Genomic DNA, 24,400 nt, shown 5'->3' on the forward strand with positions numbered 1-24,400 from the left:
AGTTTAGTCTGTCCTAAGAACATAAAAAAGTGGCCGATCCCATGTATTTTCTCCAACTCAGGGGATATTTCTGGCTGTTTTGAATACGTGGAAGGAAATTAGTAGTTCCAGCAGCCAGCTAAGGCTGGTCCTTGTGAAGGTGCTGACACTTTCCCTTCTCTGAGGATTGACCCTCAACTTATCCAGGGGTCATATCAAAATCCTTAATTGTAGCCTCAGAGCCTGCTTTTGATTTATACATGATGTTGACTTATACAGTACATGAACATGTACTGCAAATTTCAAGCTCAGGTTTTTTTTTACAATGTCCTGTCCTATCCTATCCTATCCTGTCCTATTTGTTGTTAATCCACTCCTTTGGGCTTCACGCAAATCTACCATTTGCCAAAATATATGATCCTGTGTTTTTGTTTTCAATTTCTAGTCAAATAACTTAGCCATTGGTTTGTCCCATCACATATGAGGTTTGCCCAAGGGCCATTTATGGTCTCTTGATATTCAGTTTGTTAGTTGACACGCCCATCGGTTGTCTTCTGTTCGTACTATATGTCCTGCCCTTCTTCTTTTTGCCTCATAGATTTCATTGACCACGTCACGTACCGTGGTTCTTTGACGCAGCTCTTTATTGCTGGCTTTATCTCTTATTGTTACGTCACACATCCTTCTTTCCATTGTTCTCTGAGTCACAACCAGTTTTTCCTCCTCTACCTTTGTTGTTGCCCATGTTTTAGATGTGTATAACATTACCAGTAAAACTGTAGTGTTGAAGATATTTGCTCTGACCTTCTACAATGTAGGCAGGTAGAAAATAATCCTGGATCGATTGTTGGATCTCTGAATGATGAGGAAGATTGGCAGTTGTTTAACACTATAATGCTGGAGTGAAGAAAACATTGGGTAGCCTTAAGAGCATTTGTGAAAAGGCAGTGAACTTCATTCATTTTTGGTGCTCAAATCAAATTATCAGCTCAGAAATCTTTAGTTCTGGGACCAGGCCTTCGGACAGTAGATGTATGTACCATTTTAGAGGGACATTGACTGGAATGGCGATTCGACTGACGAGACTGTTTTATTGTTTTAATGCTTGTTGATGTATAGTTTGATTTATGTTTAATTGTGGTTTTACTATTTTAATTGTTTGTATTGGTATCGTATCGATGCCCAATGTAAGGCATTGAATTTTGCCATTATTTATGTGTAAACCGCTTTGAGTCCCCCCCAGGGGTTTATTTATTTGTCGTGTCAGGGCAACCAGTCAATTATATTACATTTCTAACAGAACAAAGCAAACAAAAGGTGGTATATAAATACTGTAAATAATAATAATAAATATATCTTTTGAAACTGTTTTTGTTTTAAAAGCAAACATCGCAACCTTGCTGCCCATGTTAAACTGCCTTCTGTTTCTTTAATACCGATATACTGAAACCATGTGTGCAAGTACTGAAAACGAATGCAAAAAATTGCTTGTTTTTCTTTTGCACATTTTAAAGCATAATTAGTTATTGAATAGAATAGGAAACTATAGTCTTTATTTTTTTTTATTCTTCACAGAGTACGTCAGCAATATTAATGGAGAATATGGACCTTTATATGCTTAATCCATGCAGTACAAAAATCTGGTAAGTATTGTTTCTGTAGCAGTGGGGGAAACCAAGGTTACCCCCAGTCAATATGGAGCAGTGAGAACCACAGCTGGCACATACACAAAAAACTTCACCATTTTTGTAAACATTCAATTCTCTAGCCTTGTTTCCCTGCACCTTCCCTTAGCCCTAACCAATATATCTAATAGTGAGAAATGTTGGGAGTTTCTGTCCAACAACATTTGGAGAGTTACATGTTCCTTAAAGCCTGCTTAGACATCTTCATTATTCATCAAAACAGGGAAAGACATTGAAATTCTTATATCCTGGATGAGCTTCATATTAGTCACTGATTATGCTGTTTCTTAGTAATGATACATAAAATAATAGAGTTGGAAGAGACCACAATGGACATCCAGTCCCTTGCTGTACAAGAATACCTAAATCAGAGCACTATTCATGTTATTTATTTTTGTTTTAAAGGTTTGTTGTTGAACTTTGTGAACCAATTCAAGTAAGGCAGCTGGATATCGCAAATCATGAGTTATTTTCATCTACTCCCAAGGACTTCCTGGTATCTATCAGTGACAGGTATGACTCATAATACTAATATGAATTAGAAAGATGTATTGTTGAAGGCTTTCACGGCTGGAATCAATGGGGTGTGGTGTGGTTTCTGGGCTGTGTGGCCATGTTCTAGCAGCATTTTCTCTTGATGTTTTGCCTGCATTTGTGGCTGGTATCTTCAGGGGATCTGATAGTAGTCAAGCAAGTAGAATTGATATACCTGTGGGATGTCCAGGGTAGGAGGAAATAACCATTGTTTGTTAAACAAGTGTAAAGGGTGCAATTGGCAAGCTAGATTTTTATGTGTTGAGTAGGATCCACCCATTCGCATGTGCATGGAAATAGGCTGATCTCAATGCCCTTTTGAATTGTTTGCTGCATAGACATCCTTTGTCTGGGTGGTGTTCACTAGCACTTACTGCCTGGAGACCTCCTGTGTCTGGGTAGTGTTCATTAGTTATTGTTTCGTTTCTTGTGTTTTTAAATATTGGTAGCCAAATTTTGTTCAATTGTATGGTTTCTTCCTTTCTGTTGAAATTGTCTATATGCTTTTGGATTTCAATGGGTTCTCTGTATAGTTTGACATAGTAGTTGTCAGAGTGGTCCAGAATTTCTGTGTTCTCAAATAATATGCTGTGCCTAGCTTGGTTTATCATGTGTTCAGCAATAGCACATAGCAATAGCAGCCCTAAACGGTTCTGGCTCAACTTACATGTCCGAATGCATCTCCCTTATGAACCATGTAAGACCTTAAGATCGTCTGGGGAGGCCCTGCTCTCGTTACCGCCTTTGTCATAAGTACGTTTGGCGGAGATGAGAGACAGGGCCTTCTTGGTGGTGGCCCCTTGGCTGTGGAACACCCTCCCTATAGATATTAGATCACCCACCTCCTTTTTAACATTCCAGAAAAAAATCAAGACGTGGCTTTTTGAACAAGCGTTTGCAAATGCAGAGTAACTGACATAGGAAAATGGAATGACTAGACAATGAGTCCGGACAACATTTTCAACAAGGAGACACTATGAATTTAATATATTGTCGAAGGCTTTCATGGCCAGAATCACTGGGTTGTTGTAGGTTTTTTCGGGCTATATGGCCATGTTCTAGAGGCATTTTCTCCTGACGTTTCACCTGCATCTATGGCAAGCATCCTCAGAGGTAGTGAGGTCTATGAATTTATATTTTATTGATTTGTTTAGTTTTTATTATATGTTATGTTTTTAATTGTATTTATGACATTGTAAGCATTGAATTTTGCCCTGTTAATTGCCTTGAGTTGCCTACGGGCTGAGAAAGGCGGTATACAAATACAATAAATAAATAAATATAGAAATTCTGGACCACTCTGACAACCACTATGCCAGGTGATTTAGAATGCAGCCATTTCAATGACAATGCTTTATATGTGTGAGCACTACTTTTAAAGTACAAATAACTGGTACTTTTAATAGTTCTACTAATTGGTATGCTTTCATTGAAAAAGAACTACTTAAAACTGAAGTAGGATTAGTTCAGATACTAATTGTGTTTGTTCTGTTTCAGGTATCCAACAAATAAGTGGATCAAGCTAGGCACGTTTCATGCTAGAGATGAGAGGAATGTCCAGAGTTTTCCTCTGGATGAGCAGATGTATGCCAAATATGTAAAGGTAACTTATCTACAGTGATTGCAAGTATCTGTCTCTGATTAATAATTTAAAGTGGATTATCATAAGCCAAATCCTCACACTTGCCTGCCTGGACTCTCTGTCTTAGTAAGTTTTATGCATTTTCACAAGTATTTCTACGAAATACTCGTGAAGCTATTGACAGTTGTTGCCGGTACCATTGACTCCTTTCAGTCCTCACACCTTATGCTATTGGCAAAAGAACAGTTCCTGCTGTTTCCTTGGTTTTTTGTGGTTGCTAAAGAGAACAATTGAAATACTGCCCTGTTTTCTTACTTCTCTTTGGCATTGTCATCTATTCTCTGCTCTTTTCCAACTACAATCCTAATTATGTGCCATTAAAAACACTTATGAGACACTTGCACTAAGTGGCCTTAATTTATTCACTGAGATTATAATTCCATTTCTTGTGTTCAGTCCTGTTTTTTCATGTTTTAAAATAGTTAAAATAGTGTTTATCACTATTAGAATAATTGGGCAACTTCAATTCTGTTACTTTTACGTGTTTTAATCCATTGTCCCTTTAAAATAAGTCTGAGCTGCATACTGACTCCCTATCCGTTTTTTGTTAGTATTTCCATACTCTTCCCAAGTAAAAAAAGATTAATGTCATTCTCTAAAGCAATTTCCTCTAATGCAAAGCTTGTCACTTTGCAGTGGGGCTATGCAGTTATAATCTGAAATGAATTTCTGACTATGTCAACTTTTTAAAGAAAAGAAGGAAAGATGGTAAGAGCTGTTCAGCAGTGGAATATGCTGCCTCGGAGCTTGGTGGGAGTCTGCTTCTCTGGAGGTTTTTGAGCAGAGGCTGGATAGTTATCTGTCGGGAGTGCTTTGTTTGTGTGTTTCTGCATGGCAGAAGGCGGATGGCCCTTCCAAATCCATGATTCTGTGTTTTGTTTTGTTTTTTGCCAGTTACAACCATTAGCAGGTCTTAACTGAAACTCTCCCCTGAATCTTCTGATATTGCCCACACATTTAAAAATGAAAGAAGGTCTAACAGGCTAAAAGCTAGGTGTGATTATTTTAAGTGGTAAGGTTTAGTTTTTAATATATTTATATTAATTTCAGCCCCAGCATTATCTCTTACACACACACACACACATACATGAGAGACTTTTTATTTATTTCTTTATGTCAGCTTTGTATATCTCGGCACTGCCAACACTTCATTTTGAAGAGGAATATATTGTAAAGATTTCTATGTAAATATACTGAACTGTATAGCAAGTATCCATTGCTTGGGGAGATTGATTTGAAAGCCTACCATGTTGTTACACAACTTCCTGAGATGATGATGATGATGATGATAATAATAATAATAATAATAATAATAATAATACAAAGGCTCTGGCATAAACCAGTACAGGTGGTCCCAGTGGTCATTGGCACACTGGGTGTTGTGCCAAAAGATCTCAGCCGGCATTTGGAAACAATAAACATTGACAAAATCCACAGTCTGTCAACTGCAAAAGGCACCCTTACTTGGATCTGCATGCATCATTCGAAAATACATCACACAGTCCTAGACGCAAGGGAAGTGTTCGACTTGTGATTTTTTGATATGAAATCCAGCATATAGATCTTATTTGCTGTGACATACTGTGTTTTTGTGTCAGTGAAAGAATAATAATACTTTATGTATAGACTGCCCTCAAGGGGACTCAGGGTGGTTACTTCACATGTCACAAATATACTTGATGGTTGGTTGGCCACCTGTTATGGATGGTGTAGCCACAGCAAGTTTCCTACATTGGCAATAGGTTGATCTGTATACAATTTTAGGTACATTCCAACCCCTATTTTAATTTGTGGATTAATTTAATTTGTCACCTGAAAATGTTGTAGCAAAACCAGTATCTAATACCAAAACCTATAAACCACCTCGTTTGTTGCATATACACAATGTCAATTGAGAAGGACAAGATTTCCAGATGATAATAGGATCCTAGAGATTTTCATGTGAACGGGGGTTAGAAAGGAAGAGTACTAAAATGTGGGCAAAATTCCAACTGCTGTTGTGCAGTTAGAGATTTCCCAGGATAACTGAGGGCAGTTGTGACTGGATCCAGGTGGTAAAAATAAGTTGAATTGAATAGAATGCAAGAGGAATGTCAGTGTCTCCCGGAGGGATGGGAGAGCAAATTGTGAGCAACATCACTGCCCACAATCACTGGTGACAGCTTATTTCTACCAGGCTACTCTGTCCTTGAGATACTAACATAGACCTTGCCCCTTAATCTTCAAACCAATCCTTTCATTTAATATTTAGTGACTTTAAGTTGGCTACAACAATGAATCAGTGAATGTAGGTTTTTTATTTAATTTTATTTAAACAGCCAAACCCTTTCTTTTGCCTTCACCTCAGTCCACCTACAACAAGTGTTCGGCTATACCAGTGGTTCTCAACCTGGGGGCCTTCAACTCCCAGAAATCCTAACAGCTAGTAAACTGGCTATGATTTCTGGGAGTTGTAGGCCAAAAACACCTGGGGACCCCAGGTTGAGAACCACTGGGCTATACCTATAGGCAGGTCCTTTGCCTTGCTGTTCATCAGCTAGCTTTTATGGGTTTTTTCAGGATGTATGATTAGATTCCATGTGTTGTGTATAAAGAGAGATACAGTATGATGATGTAGTAAAAGAAAAAATGTATATGCAAAAAGAAAAATATTGCTGGGAATTCAGAGAATAATTTAAAATATTGAGGAAATTGCAATTTGGCAACTAGGAGTTCACAATTGTTAGGAATTTTGTATACGTAATAAGAAATCTGAGATCAGAATTATTGGAGGCTTGCGGCAACTTCCAAAAAGCCATGATAGAAGAGTGACAAGTGAAAATGCAAATAAACAATGTGCACATGCATGCAAAAAGAACCTGCAATGACAGTATTGCAAGCAGTCCAGCAAGTGTGCAATTTAGAGAGTGGAGATATTATAAACGCAATTCTCCTGCTTCTTTGCAGGGGGTTGGACTGGATGGCCTATGGGGTCTCTTCCAACTCTATGATTCTATACCCAGGGAAAGATAATGTTTGTAAAGCATCATGACAATAAAACAAATTTTAAAATGTTTATGAGTATTCTTAAACACTTCAATTTTGTTAAATTCTTTTACAATTATCGCTCAAAATATTTCCCTTTGTACTGTGGTGTGTAGATGAAATTAAAAATTGATAGGCATGTGAAATACAAGCAATTCAACAACTAAGCTCTTGAATGTCACTGTCTTCCCTGTGAGATAGGTTTTTTCTTACTGCTCTCTAATTAAAAGCATGGCAGAAACTCTGGCCATATAACAATTAGAAGCTAGTATAATTTGACTGGGCATGTTCTAGTCCTTAATATATTAATCTTACCTTTCCTGTAAAATAATCTCTTGTAGCTTTGTTTTGGAGGGGCTGGAGAGGGCAGGAAGAGGAATTGGTAGAATTCCTGTTTTTTGCTTCTGTAAATAGGTTATTGTTGCCTGTGGCATGCATACAGCCTACTGACATTTCTTTCTTTCTTTTTTTTCTTCTTTTCTCTGCTTCAGATGTTCATCAAGTACTTAAAGGTTAGCAACGTCTTCATAATGTTGAATGTCTAGGGCATGGATACACACTGTGGCTCACAACATGATTGCATGCAAGAATAAAATCTGGCAAGATTATAATATGGCTAATATGAATTTAGTCTTTCTTTTCTACTGTCCACTGATACATTCTTATGGTTTCTGTTCTTAAGTGTTGTTATTTTTTGTTTTGTTTTACTTAGGTGGAGTTGGTATCACATTTTGGATCAGAACACTTTTGTCCTTTAAGCCTTATAAGGTAATTTTCTCCTTTTGTATAGTTGGATTGGGATCCTCCTTGTCATTTTACTTGTACTTGAGCTACTAAGCGTTCTCTGTTCAGCTGAGTATGTTGTTATTTGGAGGGGAAAGGGGGACACATTTAAAATAATTAGTGATAATTATTTACCCTAGCTAAGATCCCTGATGGTGTTGGTCCCCCTGTCCCCCCATCTCAAGAGATTTACATTGGGAGGATGGGGATGGGATGCCCTTGCTGAGATTGAGAGGAATGGTCTGTCATTAGATGGAGGTCTTCGCTTCTAAAGGGAAGGGAAACTTCAGATGCTGGAAGGGAGGCTTCTGCAGTGTCTTGGAGTAAAACTTTGTACCAAAATATATAACTTTGCAGGATAAGATGGGCCAACATTATTAATTCTGCTCTGGATTTGAGGCTGGTGGTTTTGGCAGCCATTGAAACAATTAGGATTCTGTCTAGCCTGAAAGATATTGTTTTTTCAATATTTGCAAACAACTAGAGCAGTGGTTCTCAAAGTGTGCTCCATGGAACACTTGGGACTCCGTGAAGCATATTGAGGGGCTGCCTGGTTCCCTCCTCGTCCTCCCCTGAAATACTGTTAAGTTTATGTTGCTCAAAATGATTGCACATTTTAAATATTGTATTTTTTCTTTTCCTTTCTTTTTAAACTTTTTTTGCACTACAAACAAGGTATGTGCAGTATGCATATGAATTTGTTCATGTTTTTTTCAATAAGTTCACACAAACACTCTCCATCTGCCACTGTCCTGGCCCATCTGTCAAATTTTAAAACACAATGCGGCAAAAAGTTTGCCCATTCCTGGTCTATATACATTATATTTAACATCTATATAAATAAAAATGTAATGTTCATTTGTGGGATTAATATAACTCAAAAACCACTGGGCGGAATGACATCAAATTTGGACACAAGACACCTATCAGGCCAATGAGTGACCATCACTCATAAAAACACTGAAAAACACAGCAGAAGGGACTTAAAAAGCAAAAAAAAAATTACATTACAATGCATGCACAAAACCACACATATATATGCGAACACACATATATATACACACCAAACACATATACACAGACTGGGTCACAGCAACGCGTGGCAGGGGACTTCTAGTAATATATAATATAATATATGAACATTTCTTGGAATGCCACAATAAACTTTTGCTTCAAAAAGGGCTCTGCGACTGAAAAAGTTTGAGAACCCCTGAACTAGAGAATCTAAGAGGCTCTATAGAGAAAACTATTCCTTTGAAAGGGCAATATGGAAGATTGTAAACTAGTCAAGCACATGGATATCTTGAAATAGTAAGGAATGGAAAGGCACATTTCTTAATTTTGTGCAAAATACTAGTTGGATAGGCATTCTAAGAAGATATGGAAATAGCTTTGATTTCTTATATCTTCATTAAATTTAATGAAAATGTGGTTCACAGGGTATTTGGAACCAGCATGGTTGAAGAGTATGAGGAAATAGCAGACTCACAGTACCAGTCCGAACGACAGGAACTCTTTGATGAAGATTATGGTAAGCAAGTCATTATCTCACAAATTGTCCTCAATTATTCTCAGCAAAAAAGCTATAAATTCCTTGATGGGATTCATTTATTTTTATTTAAAATCGAGTGCTGAGTACAGGGGAGGTGAAGTGGCTAAACAATACACTGTTATTGTAGATGTTGACCAGAAAAAAGAAATAAAGAAAAATGAGGGGAAAAGGTGAGGTCAGAAATGGTGCTAGATTAGAAAACTGTATGTATGTATGTATGAATCTTTCTGGATGTTGTAGTTCAGCTCATAGGTGGAGCCTCTGGTGGCACAATGGATTAAACCTTTGTGCTGGCAGGACTACTGACCAAAAGGTCAGCGGTTTGAATCCGGGGAGCGGGGTCAGCTCACGTCTGTCAGCTCCAGCTTCTCATGTGGGGACATGAGAGAAACCTCCCACAGGATGGTAAAACTTCAGGGTGTCCCCTGGGCAACGTTCTTGCAGATGGCCAGTTCACCCATACAAGAAGTTTCTCAAGTTGCTCCTGACATGAAAAAAAGCTCATAGATATTACGCTATTAATATGTTTTTTAATCAAATTAAGCAATCTGGGTCTTTATTTTTATGTGGTGTTCAGATAAACAAAATGTTTGCAGCCCTTAAACCTGGAAAATGTACCATATCTGGCAAAATGTTAGTCTAAGACAGGATGGACTAAGACTTCTAACAGTCAGAATACAAAGCTACATTGCCCTATAAAGTTTTCTGTAAGATGAGTAGAAAATGAGTGAAATTCTTCCACTAGTGGTTCTCAATCTGTGGGTTCCCAGGTGTTTTGGCCTACAACTCTCAGAAAACTCAGCCAGTCAACCAGCTGTTAGGATTTCTGGGAGTTGAAGGCCAAAACATCTGGGGACCCACAGGTTGAGAACCACTGACGTAGAGGGTGTAGCTTTCCTTGACTTGGAAATCATGTATTTTAATTCCCAGTCTTGGGCATTAGTTTTCTTTTTCAGAATCATTATTTTAAGCAAATGTAAAACTATAACCAGGATGCCTACGATACTAATTCTAAAAATGCAGGTAGACTGACATGTTGTTTCAAATTATACTAAATTACACTAAATATTACTCAAATGTTACAAAGCTTTGGAAGCAGTGATAATATTTGCCAAATATTACAGTGTCTTTGAGCTGTGCCATATAGGGATACTTTAAAGATTGGCTTTGAAGAATATTTCCTGTATATTTTTCCTTCTACCACAAGAAGAAACCCCACTAAAAACATACATTTGGGGAAGGGACTTAGAATATTACTTTTGGAACCCGAGGCTCCTTTATTATAGTCCTGTTTTCAAGTTGCTTGGGAGAAGCGGTTCTCTCTGGTATTTCTTATCATAGCACAAAGGCCAAAGTCATAGCTATTACAATTTTTTTTCCGTACAGGTCTTGTAACTTAACGGGTACGGTGAAACCTAAAGAATTCAAGGGTTAGGGGATGATTTATTGTATTGTATCTGGGTAATGTGGGAAATGAGACAAATCCAGGGTTTGACAGTGACACTGGTGTTTTGGAGGCATAACTTCTACTGGGGCAATACTAGAGTAAAGAAAGAAATGTCCCAACCTTCCCCTATCAGAGCTGTAACCTAGTTGCTTTCCATACATCTCCTTCAACTTCTAGCCTGATTTAAGTGTTTCTGTATAGCTTTGTTTTGTCTTTTTCATGTTTTCATAGAGGAGACATTTACAGAATACAATAAAAGATTTTGATTCTTCACCAACTTTCCTATTCAATTTAAGATTTGTAAGAATGTTTTTTCCCTTAAATTTCAAACAGATTATCCTCTGGATTATCCTTCTGTGGGGGAAGAAAAATCTTCAAAAAATCTTCTTGGTTCTGCCACAAGTAAGTTGCTGTAGGCTTAAACTGCCTTTCACCTTCTTACACCATGTACACTGGAAAGGAGTGAAATGTAAATGCATCCCAGATATAGTTCTCATGATAGTCATTGAATTCTTGACAGCAGAAGGTGTCATCCCAGAGGTGACACCTTCTGCTGTCAAGAATTCAATGACTGCATGTTGCTTAAGTTGCATTGTCCGACCGTCTGCGCAAGGTTCCAACCTTCACACTTTAACAACACAACCGTTCAATGCTAAGGCTTCCCGCCAAAATGGAACTGTAGAGGAGAGTCTACTGAACAAGCCAGTATCTGCCGCATACCAGTACTGCCATCTGTTGAGGAGTTATGAAGGTGGAGGCATTACTTTTCATTCAACCCTCATAGTTATGCAACAACTGCAGACTGGCCAATAATCAAATCCATGAAAGAGAAACTCATGAATTGGGGGGGGGGGGGTTATACTGCTTATAGAATAATTGGAATTGTATCTTGATCACATTCTGTATCAAAATCCTTATTTGGGTTTGTATTCCTGCTTGATGTCTGCTCTACTTACGGCTGGGAAACTGGGAAGCTACTTACAAAAGAGTGAACCAGGAATACATGTGTAATAACAACTTTGGGAATGTCTGCAAAAAATTCAATGTGTATTCTCTGATGTTTTCAGATGCCATTTTAAATATGGTAAATATTGCTGCTAATATCCTTGGAGCGAAAACAGGAGAAGATTCTGTTGAGCAAGGTAAATTAATGACATTTGGGGAGTAAATGATTTTTATTTAGATTTGAGGGTTACAATTCATGTTGAGCTTTCTTATCTGTATAATAAGTGCTGTAAAAATATCGTTTTAAATATATATTCACTTACTTAAACTATTAGCCTAAGTCAAGTAACTTGTTAATTTGAGACTATTTTTGTTTTGTTTTATGAAAGCAACCAGTTTTCTTTTAAAAGGCAATAAAAACAAACAGCCACATAATAACTTAGCCATAGTGATTAAAACCAGGTGAAAAAGATAGTAATTTACCATTTAAAAGTTTTCTTTAAAAGGCATGTTTTCAACTTCCTATGGAAAATCATTAGAGAAGAGAGTGAGATGAGCTTCCCTTGGGATGTAGTTGTTAAGCCTGAAATATACAAATAGAATTTTGTTTTTTAGGCTGAAAGGATTGCAATTCTGTTGGATTTTAAATAGGAGTTGCTTCCCCTGGTGGGGACACCAGAATGTCTTTCTTTTTTCTGCCTGTGAGAGTGCATGGGAAGAGCAACCCAGTTAGAGGATGTTCATTCCTTTTCTGCTGCAAACAAACATATCACAGTTAAGACCAACATTTATTTCAGACTAGCTTGGGTACCTGGCATTACCTGGGTTATTTGTGTGCCATAGAAAAGAATAGGAAAGGGTTAAGGGAGAGGCACCCACTGCCTCTCCCTTAACCCTTTCCTATTCTTTTCTATGGCACACAGCAAACAGAGGAATTGATCAGCAACTGAACATACTAGAGAAGTTTGGGGAGGAGTTGTTGGCATTGCAAATTCCACACCAATTGAGAGAATTAGAAACACTGGGATGTCTGTGGTGGAGGAAAAACAGAAAATCTAGTATGAAAATGTCCTTGTATGAAAGCCTTCCCTTCGGTGGTGGCAATATTGTGTTTGTGGAGGACATTGGCAGGGCTCCTGTACATGTTCATGGAACTCATTATAACTTGCAATGTAATTGGAGGGAGGGCCTTTGGAGTCCCTTCCTCTAGCTGTTTGTGAAGGCAGGAGCATGTCTGTGTAAATGCCACATACACACATACATATTTTCACTTTTATTATGTGTATACAAGATCTGGACAGCTGTCTTGTCTTCGTTCCATATTTTCTGTTTTACTGGAGATAGTCAGTAGTTTGTGGTGTTTTGGGCTGAGACATATTTATTATGTTACATTTGGAATGAAGGATTTAGCTTTCAGATTTAGGACTAAGTTTGCTAGCTGAGGACTCTCTTCCTTTCTCTTGTTAATTTCCAGGGCCTCTGAGAGTAGGTTAGAATAATACATTAAAACATTATCATTAAATAGAGGGTTTTAAAAATATAATGAGGTGCTTTATAGGCTATTAATTCCAGGTATTATCCTTTTGTGACCAAATATAATCCTGTTATATGAACTCGGCATCATTAAATGTATGTGTATTTTGATAGGAAATAAGAGCATCTCTGAAAATGCAACTGCCACTTCCATGATGACACCCGAATTGCCACAGCCAACCGTAATTCCTTCGCTAGAGTAAGTGGATTGCTGGACTTAGAAGTTTCCAATAAATGTTTAAACATAGAAAAAATGCTATCAAGATTAGACAGTAAAACACAGAAATCCCATTTTCCCCCTCATCTTGTCTTCCTAGCTTTATCACCCATCCCTATTTCCATCCCAGATATAGTTCATTAATTCCAGCTATGTCTTCCCTGCAGGGCCCAACATTACAATTCTAAAAATTAGAGATGTTGTAATCCCCATCTTATTTTGTTTCTCTTACTGTGGACATGAAAGACGTTACGTTTAAAAATTTAGCCTGTTTTATATTGTTTCATGTATTCTATTTTGATGTATTTCGTTTACATGTTTTTTCATGGACATTGAATGTTTGTCATATATGTTGGAAACCACCCTCAGGGAGATAGAGCAGTCTATAAGTAGTAATAATAATAATAATAATAATAATAATAATAATTATTATTATTATTATTATTATTATATAATTCTGGGTTTGCCTAGTCAACCCTTTTTGCAGAGCAGTAATGAACACCTTTACAATAGAAATTGTAAACAAAAGGCATCAAGTATACAAATGATTTTCAATGACCAAAACTTAAGATACCTTGACATCAGTGATCATTCGTACAGCCTTTTTAAAAGAATGTGTGCCACATCTTGCTATCTGATTTTCAAACTCTATTTATACTTATAGACCTGATACTTCAGAAATACCACAGACGGAAAAGGACCTATTAGTCTTGGATAGAACAAGAGAGAGCCCAATTGTTCAGCTCGTCCATGAAGATGAAGAGGAAACAAGTCCATCAACAGTGACACTGATGCCAAGTGATGAACAAGAAGAAGAAATACCATGGTTTGAATCTGAAACACAGATGTATTGCTATGATCTGGTGACCGTTTGTTGTATTTCTAGCTTTTCAGAATATGTATACAAGTGGTGTTCAGCAATAGCAATGCTTCGTCGCCGCCACAGCAAAATTGACAGCACTTGGGGCAAACATGATTATGCTGCTACTTGGCAAGACCAGCTAGTTCCAACCAAATCACTGGATATTTTGATACATGAGTATGCCCCGGATAAACTAGACACCTTAAATGCAGAGCCGTCTGAAATTGTTACCGATGTCTCAAGCAGTTTGCTGGATAAGGGCATTATTAATCAGACTGAGGGTACTTTTGAACTGGAGCCAAGTCATCCACAGACTGTATCTCAGTCCGTTCTCTTGGATGTTGCAACAGGGGTCAAGTCACTTTCTACCACAGAGGTGTCCTCAGAACCTGGAGAACACAAAATTGCATCTGAAAGCTCAGAGATGCCTTCCCCAGAGGAGATCCCTGCCAAAGAAGATGGAGTTGTAGGGTCTGTTACAGAAAAGCCATCTGCAACCACTACTGCAACTGAATTTCAAGAAATGAGCATAGAAGAAAAAACCTCTGCTGAAATTATTTCAAAATTAACTGAGACCGTTCCACGTCCGGAATGTACAATTGCCACAGAAAACTACAATGTGGAAACAAAAGATAGTTCTTCTGAAATGGAAAAACAAGAGGTGCCTCTTGTAGAGTCGCCTTCTTTGGAAATTAGAGATGATGAGCAGGCAGTGGAGGAGACTTTCCTTTCGATTCCCGTTTCTGGTTTGCCACGAACTGCTACAGACTTTTACGCGGAACTGCAGAATTCCACAGACTCGGTTTACGGGAACGGAAATCTTATTCATGGATCAAACCAAAAAGAGTCAGTTTTTATGAGACTGAACAACCGTATTAAAGCCCTGGAAGTAAATATGTCTCTCAGCAGTCGTTACTTAGAAGAACTCAGTCAAAGGTATGCTATCGTTATTTTCAGATTCACTTTCAATGTGAGAAAATTATCTGTGCGAGACTGAACGTGTGTGGACTGCATAGTTGGTCCTCCAAATTTGCAGATTTGATAATACGTTCTTTCTCTGAGTCTCTAGGACATTCCTCCAGGGTGTTTCCACTAGAACCTGCAAAAGTGGGGGTCGAGCTGTATATTGTACAAGATTGAAAATGTTTGCAGGTGGTGGAACCTCCAAAGGCTCATAGCAAGTCATAATGCAAGATCTGGGCCATAATGCAAGATCTGCTAAGGGTGGAGATAAATATCTTCTTACCCCTGGCATGGAGTTGAAAGGAGATGAATAATAGGTTAGACAGGTATAAAAATGCCGATCCTTTTTTGTGGAAGTTGACCATAGAGTTGCTCTAATGCAGGCACTTGGCCCTCCAGTTGTTTTGGGCTCCTACAATTCCTAACAGACCATAAGATGGTTGGGATTTCTGGGAGCTGAAGTCCAAAACACCTGGAGGGCCAAAGTTTGCCCATACTTTCCCTAGAGGATTTGGAGATCCTAAGGGAGGTGTTTTCTCAGGTAAAAATATGTGTGATCTTGCACCCCTAACATCCACAAAAGTGCAGGTTCTATTATAGATTCTGAAAAGTGCTAATGAAAATAATGAATCATTAGTATGTGCAGAGAGGATCAAAGAAGCAGGAGTGTCCATAAATGGAAGTCTATAAAAACTTCAGCAGAATATGTTCAGTGTTGTAGAACCTGAGTTTGTACACTGAAGAAGTTCTTAGAGAAATATGACGATGCGGAAGCTCAGCCTTACTTCAGCAGGAAAGGGTTTGTATGTACTTGGATGTTATTTCACAGTGCAATATTCAGGACAGCAACACGAGAGAGATCAAGACTGCAAGAAGGTCAAGACCTTCCTCTGCCAGCAGGCATTTGGGGAAGAATTAGGAAGCACCATCTTGGGGAGGTTGTATGTTTAAAATGTATTTTAATCGTTTTCTTTTAAGTGTATTTTACCTTAATGCACACTGCTTTATTTCTTGTTTTTTAATGTTTGTATTACACTTTTAAAAATATTACCAAAGTTTGGGATTGCTGAGTCCTCATGGGGGGAAAGACAAGATACAAATAAAGTAAACAATAATGACAATAATGACGGTCAGAAAAATAAATGAGATCATGCCTCGGGAAAACGTCCTTTTTTTCTCAGGGTAGCATTAAAAAGACCAGATTTCTGACCTTTCTTGTCCTTTTTGGCACATTGCAGTGGGGTGGGAAAAGGAGATGGGTGAAGATGAAAAGTTGATGTTCTCTTAAGAATTTGTCTATATTGTTTTGTAGATATCGAAAGCAAATGGAAGAAATGCAGAAGACTTTTAATAAAACTATAATAAAACTCCAGAATACTTCACGCATTGCAGAAAAACAGGTACATTTACTGGGAATCAAGCTGTGTAGCCAAAATTATGCTGGTCCTAGAACTCCCAGCAGCCTCAGCCACAATCAGTAATGAGGAATTAGGGTGTTTCAGTCTTAAATGATAACAGTTGTCTACCCTGATTATGTGTGTAACTTGGTTTGCCATTATTTCTTTTCCGTTATATTTGTGTTGTAAATGTAATAATTTTCTTGGGATTCTATTTTGCTTTTAAGGGAGTTTCTGCTATATAATTGTAATGCAGTGGTTCTCAACCTGGGGTCCCCAGATGTTGTTGGCTTACAACTCCCAGAAATTCCAGCCAGTTCACCAGCTGTTAGGATTTCTGGGAGCTGAAGGCCAAAACACCTGGGGATCCAAAGGTTGAGAACCATTGTTGTAATGGTTACTGCTTTCCTCTTCCCACTTAACAGACTTCTTCTTATTCAAAAGATATTAGATTGCATCTTAGTTTATCCAGTCTGTTAAACGGGGGATTCCTTTGGTGAGAATGACCATGTTCTTTTACAGCAGTGGTTCTCAACCTGTGGGTCCCCAAATGTTTTGGCCTTCAACTCCCAGAAATCCTAACAGTTGGTAAACTGGCTGGGATTTCTGGGAGTTGTAGACCCAAACACCTGAGGACCCACAAGTTGAGAACAACTGTTCTAGGGTTTGTTATACAGCAGAAAGGGAAAATTATGCATTCTAGACTTCAAGAAAGCTGAGTTTGTTATGAACCCAAAGAGGTTCCTGTTCTTTTTGTGCAGAGTGTATAAGGAATAGTAAGGTAGCTTAGATCAATGAGACACTTTGGAGACCAAATTTGGTTTTGCCACTATTCATGTAACATTTATTGAAATACAATCATCATATAATCACATCAAGGAGAGCTCTCTTGCACGCACACACTCATTCATACTCACACACACAGGCCTCTTCCGGTGAAGGTGATCAGTCTTTCCGAAGAGGAATGGACGTTCCCGGTGCCGCGGATCAGGAGATGTGCAGATTGTCAGAAGCCCCCTACATTTATAGGCCAAAATCCATTTTTCTTCATTTCAAGAGTCAAGTTGTCCCGTTCTCCTTCAAGTCCTCCCAAATCTTTGTTCTGTCCAAAGTTCGGGACATTAAGACTCCAGGCCTCATGATTTATGGGGTACCTCCTGTATGATCATGTTCTCCTTACATGCTCGGTCGCACATCTTATTGTCCATTGTCCTCCAGTTATGCCTTGCTGTGTCCTCGCTTCAGCTGCCAAGGCCGTCCCACATAATGCTTTGCGGGGACTCCATATTGTTCAGGCCTGTTTCTTCTGCTCTTCTACATGCATACAGACATTCATTCCTTACAAGTTCAGTAAACTTAGGGGAAAATGAGTATGTTCCCATAGTCAGGAATATTAAAACAGAAAGGAAGGGAGTTTCTGAAAAGCAAGATATGGAGGCAAAGTTTCAAACTGTTCCAGCGAGGAAAAAAAATTGGAAGTGTCTAAAGAAACCAGAATGCATGTTTAAGGAATTTTCAATTGAGCTAAGATTTGAAAGGGACGTGTACAAGAAATGGAAGAACCAGCATGTTGCAATGGTTTGAGTATTTGACTATGATTCTGGAGACCTGGGTCCAGATCACTGAACCACACGGAGTGACCTTGAGCAAATCACACACTCTCACGAAAAAGAAAATACATCTTACAAGTTTCACTATGAATGAGAAAGGTTTTTTTTTTGTTTTGTTTTTCTTTACTGTATCAAGGATTTGAAGCAGACGGAGGCCATCCAGCTTCTACAAGCACAGCTGGCCAACATGACACAACTAGTCTCAAATCTGTCCGCATCTGTGACCGAACTGAAAAGAGAGGTAAAAATTTGAACTGTATGTAAACTATGTTTAAGACCATAGAAAACAGATTTGGTAGTATTTTTTCTGAACAAAAGTGATAGTTTTGGAAATGCTTTCACGTTTCTAACCTTCAAAACTAACTTAAGTCTTCTGTTAAAAATACTACATGATACTGCTGATTATTTCGGAATCTGTTTGTACTTTGTCATTCAACCGTGACAGCCTAATTGATTTCTTGATCATAATATTTTTGAGGAATGATAAAGTATTTAAAGTTCTCTTTGACGCCTTGCACTTCAGGGGCCAAATGCTGTCCTTTCAAGAAAGAAATTCCTATCTCTGGCTTGGCAGCTGAATTGTTCTTGTATTATGGGATGTTTGATATTTTGTTGTAAGCTACCCTAATAATTCATTTGAATTGAGTGTTGTACATTGAAATAATATATTTGTTTGCTTACTCTTTCATTAACGCTGTGGTGAGGATTGTGTGTCATGTTGCAACTACTCAGTCACATGTTTGCATAATTTCATATTTCAGTATAAATATCCCTTGTATGTTTTTAGGTTTCGGATCGTCAAAGCTATCTTGTGATTTCTTTGATACTCTGCGCCATCCTGGGTTTGATGCTTTTTCTGCAGCGTTGGAAAAACAAACCAGAATTCAACAATAATTGCTTCTCTAACATTCCCAAAAGTAATTACTATCCCAGTCCAAAAAGGTAATTTTATTTTCTAGTCTTAATTGTTACTTTGTAATTTATGTTCTTTCCTTAAATTTTTCCAAATTTAAGGAAACTTCCTGATTTACAGCCGCTTCTTGAGAACTGATCCACGAGCAATTTAAGAACTTCTCTCTTGGTTTTAGCTAAGACATAATTGATTTCTCGCTTTTATGAAATTCACACATTTATCCCATGCATTTATATCATGCATTCTTGAGGACACATTGTGTGTGTGTGTGTGTGTGTTTGGGGGGGGGGGGAGGGGGAGGGGGGAGAGTTGACATTGGGAAGGGACATTCACATAAAAGGCCTGTGAATATAATGCCATTATGAAATAAGTCAATTTGTCACTGATACATCAACTTACCTGGTCCATTTGGCATAAAATTTATACTATTTTCATGAACTTACATAAATACACGACTTAAGTTTCGGCCAGTAGTAAAATACTTTGGCACTAGGCACCTGATGGTGTTGGAAACTCAAAACATAATAATTACAGATTTTTGAGAATTTTTCCTGTATGGAAGGCTTGGTGTTTGTTTTAAGGCATAGGATTCCTAGGGAATGATAATTAGGAGAATATCTATTTCTTTATAAATTGTCATCCATTTGAAATGAAACTTTTTTTTCATGCATAGGTGTGTTTCTTCCTATGATGATATGAATTTGAAAAGACGAACTTCATTCCCACTCACTAGATCTCAGTCTTTTCAACTTAACAACAAAGAAGGTAATTCGGTTACTTTTTTCTAGAGGATTTAATATGTGCTGTCTTTGGGTACAGAGTAGCATAAAGTTGTATCTGGTTCTGAATTGACTTAGGGAAAGTCTGAGCTATTAAATGCATCCACTACACCAGTGGTTTTCAACCTGTGGGTCCCCAGGTGTTTTGGCCTACAACTCCCAGAAATCCCAGCCAGTTTACCAGCTGTTAGGATTTATGGAAGTTGAAGGCCAAAACATCTGAGGACCCACAGGTTGAGAACCACTGTGCTACATGGTCAGTAGTGCTGTGAGATTGATTAAAAAATGTTTCAAAACTCATTACAAAATTAGAGGGTCCCGGCGTTTAGTTTCTAAAATGTTTCTAAAGTGTTGTTAGTGAAAATTTAGTTACTATAACAAGTGTAACGAAATCTCATTACTTTTTTTGTTATAGTAATTGCACAAGTAGGGGAAACTTTAGGGGCTTCTTCTGCCCTCATTTTTACAGCTATTGGGATGAAACTTGCTACAATGGTAGAGCATGTTGACCACTCTTAGCCCATCTAGTTTCAGAATGTTTTACTTATCTACAGATTTTTGGGAAATTTTCAAGTTTTTAGAAACAATTTAAAAAAACCTTCAAGTCCTATCTTCTTGAATTTTCTATGCAATGACACAAGATAGCAGTGAATAATTCCCCCCAAATTTCAGAAATATGCATACATCTACTGATTTTGGGGATTTTTTTAAAGTTTTGACAAAAATATTTTTTTAAACCCACAACAGCTATCTCATTGAACTTCTCTCATATTAACCAATAGAACTTTCATTTAGGGATTTCCTCCCAGCCCAGCACAATATTTACATACTAGAAGCATCAGTCAGTCCTCCTTCCAGATTCAACAATTTATTGGAACTCTGTTTGCTACAAAGGGACAAATCTTTCCCCTATCCTGCTTGGGGTTTTCTCAGCATCAGATTTCAGAATCAAATACAACTGTTTATAGCAATAGCTTCTGGTGAAAATAGGTGAATGAATGAATGGGGAAAGGCTGTTCTGTTCCTGGTCTGTTGTCCAAATCATGCTACCTTGGAAAGTCTGGCCATTAGGAGTGTGCAATTTTTTCATTAGTTGTCATAAGTCATGTCAAATTTGTTAAATTTATACTTATGCTGTGATATCTGACACGTGGGTGTGGCCCGTGCCAAAAACTAAAAAAATCAAAACTTACCAAATACTTTTTTGTTTGAATTTTATAAATCTCGGAAGCCTCCCAAAGTCAGTTTCATTTTCAGCGCAAGAAAGCAAAGCCAAAAAGGCTGTATTTCCTTTTTAAATTAATGGCCTCTCACCATTAGGAGAGGAAAGCAGCTGGGAAAAAGCAGAGTTTGCTGGGAAAGAGACTGAAAAAGGACAGAATTCTGGGAAATATAGTTTGGGAAGGCGAGGATCCCTATGGCAGAGAATTCGAAAGGCCCTTATTTATGTAAAATTTAAAGCAAAATAGCACATTTGTTCAGAGTCCTATACTATGGTGTAATCTTTTATTCCTGGTTTGAAAGTTCTTTCCTGTTTAATTGTGCGGTACTTATTTTGAAAGTAGTTGTTATACTCATTTTTGTGGCTGCCACAAACTATGTTGAATTGGTTGAGACTCTATGAGATCATTATAGAAAAACTACAGCAAAATGTGCTGCAGGATGTCCCATAAAAAGTTTTGCAGTTTAGTAAACTTTGTCCATGTTTTTATGATAGAACCAATTAGAAAATGACATTTATGACCCAGAAACACAAATCATATTGCATAGTGTAATCTATCATGTGTGTATTCATTCTGTTTCTTTCTTTCAGTGGGCCCAGATGACTTCTATATTGTAGAGCCGTTGAAGTTTTCCCCAGAAAAAAAGGTATGTTGTTTTATAGAAAGTGTACCAAAGACACTCGTAGGTTGTTTTTTATACCTAAGCTTGCTTGGGCTACGTGTGTATGTCTTAAAATAGAGAAAAGTGATCCAGCTCATTTCTGAGTTTTTAAAGGTAATTTGTACAAGGTGATCAGGACGGGATGACCTTGGAAGCACCCTAACTTACATCTTTTCTCCCTCTTTTTTTAGAAAAAACGCTGTAAATACAAAAGTGAAAAAATCGAAACGGTCAAGCCTGTAGCTGAGCCAGTGCATCAGGTACCCAATGGAGAAATCAAAAGCAGGAAACCTTTTACAAATCAGAGAGACTTCTCCAATATTGGCGATGTATATCACTCTTCATACAAAGGTCCCCCATCAGAAGGAAGCTCTGAAACCTCATCCCAGTCGGAAGAGTCCTACTTCTGTGGCATTTCAGCATGCACGGGTTTGTGCAATGGACAGGTGCAAAAGGCAAAAACGGAGAAGAGGGCCATCAAACGAAGACGATCTAAAGCTCCAGAACAGGCGAAACTTATAAAAACTTTAATACAGACTAAGACCGGATCCTTGCCAAGCCTGCATGATATCATCAAAGGAAACAAGGATTTAACTGTGGGAACACTGGGTGTCACAACTGTTTCTGGGCATCTTTAAAACTAATGTAAATCTTCACAATAGGAGTTTTTTTATTTGTATGACAAATCTGGTGACACGGAAATCATTTGGTTTATTGGGAAGCATCTAGAGATTACGGGGATTCTTTTAAAAACTAGATAGGATTGTGTCAATAACCACCTTTGGTTAATAAGCTTCAGCGTTTTCAGAGCTGACTTTCTGTATGGACAATTTTGGAATGAGTGAGGATTGTGGGGCAGGGACTCATTTTATAGACCGGGTTTTACAGTTGTTGAAGTCTGAGAAACCTAACTTTGGTGGAACAGGATTGAGGCGTAACTGTTTTCCATTTTGCTGTGGTCCTGTTTCTAGCACCTTCCCATATTTATGTGCCTTTTGTCTATTTATAATACTGTTGGAAAGGAACAGTTTTATTTGTACTTTTTAACTCTTCTGAAATTACAGCACTACCATGCTGTGGAACGATGCATCAGCCTTCAATGAAATTGAGTAATAACTTGGACACTGTGGAAATATTGTTAGATTGACTCTTCCTTTACATCAGGAGTGAGCAATTTATGGCTCTGTTGTTGGTTACAGATCTCGTAATCCCTCACCATTGGCTATGATACAGCTGATGGGAGTTGCAGTATCTGGAGGGCTACATTATCGACCCGTTTTAGATCTTTGTTTTGCAAGCTGATTTTGTGACCATTATTACATACATCTGCTGTAGTACCTACTGTCATATTGATTCCCCTTTGGGTTGTGGCACTGACAAGCTTGCCTTGTGCCAAATTGACTAGATTAACATATATAATCAGCAATATGATTGCATATGCTAATCTGTGCTGCAAAATTGCACATATAAATTGCCCAGTTCTCTAAAACATTCACCATGTAGAAATCCATCTGTTAATTTAATGGCTGACACAATCTATATTCCGTTCTACATTTTGTCCATAATGTTTGCTTTTGTTTTGAATAACACTTGTGCGATGTGTGTGAGAGTGTATGTGTTTATATGAGTTAATGCATAGCTACATGAACATGAGTACATCCGAATGAATGTGATAGGAGGTCCTTTTTAGTTGTTTCGAGGTTACATTGTATGAGTTAACTTATTGAGCACTTTTAGTACCCCGTCTTTGTTTTTTTCCGATGACTTTCCTGAATGTCATAATGTGACTTATTTAAAGTCTTTTGCAACTTTCACGTTTAGTTTGAGTACCTTTTTACAGCAATGCACAGCTAGCTAGTCAAAAGCATGCTGGTTTGTTTGTTTTTAAAGAACATGGATTGAAAAGGGGGCCTAAACCAGAATGGAAACCAGAATGGATATAATATTTGTGTGGATTCTGCAACATTGTGGCACTAGAATTTGTAAAGAACTACAAATTCATAGTGCCAGTAGAAACTGTGAATTTCCAAATAAATCTGAATACTTGTCTTTAACAGGCATTATGCGTTTTGTTTTCTGCAAGCAATTCTGAAGTCAGCTTTTCCAGTAGATAATTGTGACTCAACTATTGGTTTCAGCCATCCTACGTGTAAATTTGCTTCACTTATCCATTCTAGTGTGCCACATCTTCTACAATTATCTTCTATTATAAAATATGACACAGACTGCGGAGGGAGTTATAAGGCGGTCTATATCTTGTTGTACAGCCATTCCCAAAATTTTGAACTTTATTTTGCTGCTTTTTAACTATTGCAGATAATACATTTAATAAGAGACAACACTAAAGAATAGGCTTGTTTAGAAACCTAAGACGAAAACAATCACAGAAACTTACAGTTTTCCAAGATTACTTCCAAGGCAATTAGTAAAATCGAACCCCCTTTTCTCCATATATCTCCTCTCACCTGGAAAACATGGAAGTATCTGATGGCGCCAGAACCTTCTCCCATTCGATCAGTTATACTTTATAAATGAGGACAAATTCTCCCAATGTAAATACTGGAGGGACAATGAGCTATACATGGCACAAGAAACATTTTCTAAAAGTAAACCTACAACAAAAGAGGAACTTCTCACCAAACTTTCTACTA

At 37.8% G+C, this 24,400-nt stretch overlaps 1 protein-coding gene across 2 annotated transcripts in view; it reads left to right on the forward strand.

Moving 5' to 3' along the window:
- Positions 1-23,803, forward strand: part of SUCO (SUN domain containing ossification factor) — a 49,119-nt gene extending 25,316 nt beyond the window's left edge. Inside the window, exons 9-24 of one of the 2 annotated variants that reach the window (XM_060774355.2) lie at positions 1,555-1,622; positions 2,070-2,177; positions 3,696-3,801; positions 7,356-7,376; positions 7,577-7,632; positions 9,087-9,178; positions 10,980-11,048; positions 11,714-11,788; positions 13,239-13,323; positions 14,006-15,139; positions 16,479-16,566; positions 18,310-18,414; positions 18,961-19,115; positions 19,760-19,851; positions 21,679-21,734; positions 21,941-23,803. In XM_060774355.2, coding sequence (XP_060630338.2) covers positions 1,555-1,622; positions 2,070-2,177; positions 3,696-3,801; positions 7,356-7,376; positions 7,577-7,632; positions 9,087-9,178; positions 10,980-11,048; positions 11,714-11,788; positions 13,239-13,323; positions 14,006-15,139; positions 16,479-16,566; positions 18,310-18,414; positions 18,961-19,115; positions 19,760-19,851; positions 21,679-21,734; positions 21,941-22,387 — 2,757 coding nt within the window. In that variant the 3' untranslated portion in view covers positions 22,388-23,803. The remainder of the gene's footprint in view (positions 1-1,554; positions 1,623-2,069; positions 2,178-3,695; positions 3,802-7,355; positions 7,377-7,576; positions 7,633-9,086; positions 9,179-10,979; positions 11,049-11,713; positions 11,789-13,238; positions 13,324-14,005; positions 15,140-16,478; positions 16,567-18,309; positions 18,415-18,960; positions 19,116-19,759; positions 19,852-21,678; positions 21,735-21,940) is intronic. The other variant, XM_060774356.2, reaches the window with a different exon arrangement.
- The last annotated feature ends 597 nt before the right edge of the window (positions 23,804-24,400 follow it).

The sequence above is a fragment of the Anolis sagrei genome, chromosome 4 (genome assembly GCF_037176765.1).
Source record: "Anolis sagrei isolate rAnoSag1 chromosome 4, rAnoSag1.mat, whole genome shotgun sequence".
In the NCBI taxonomy this organism is placed as follows: Eukaryota; Metazoa; Chordata; class Lepidosauria; order Squamata; family Dactyloidae; genus Anolis; species Anolis sagrei.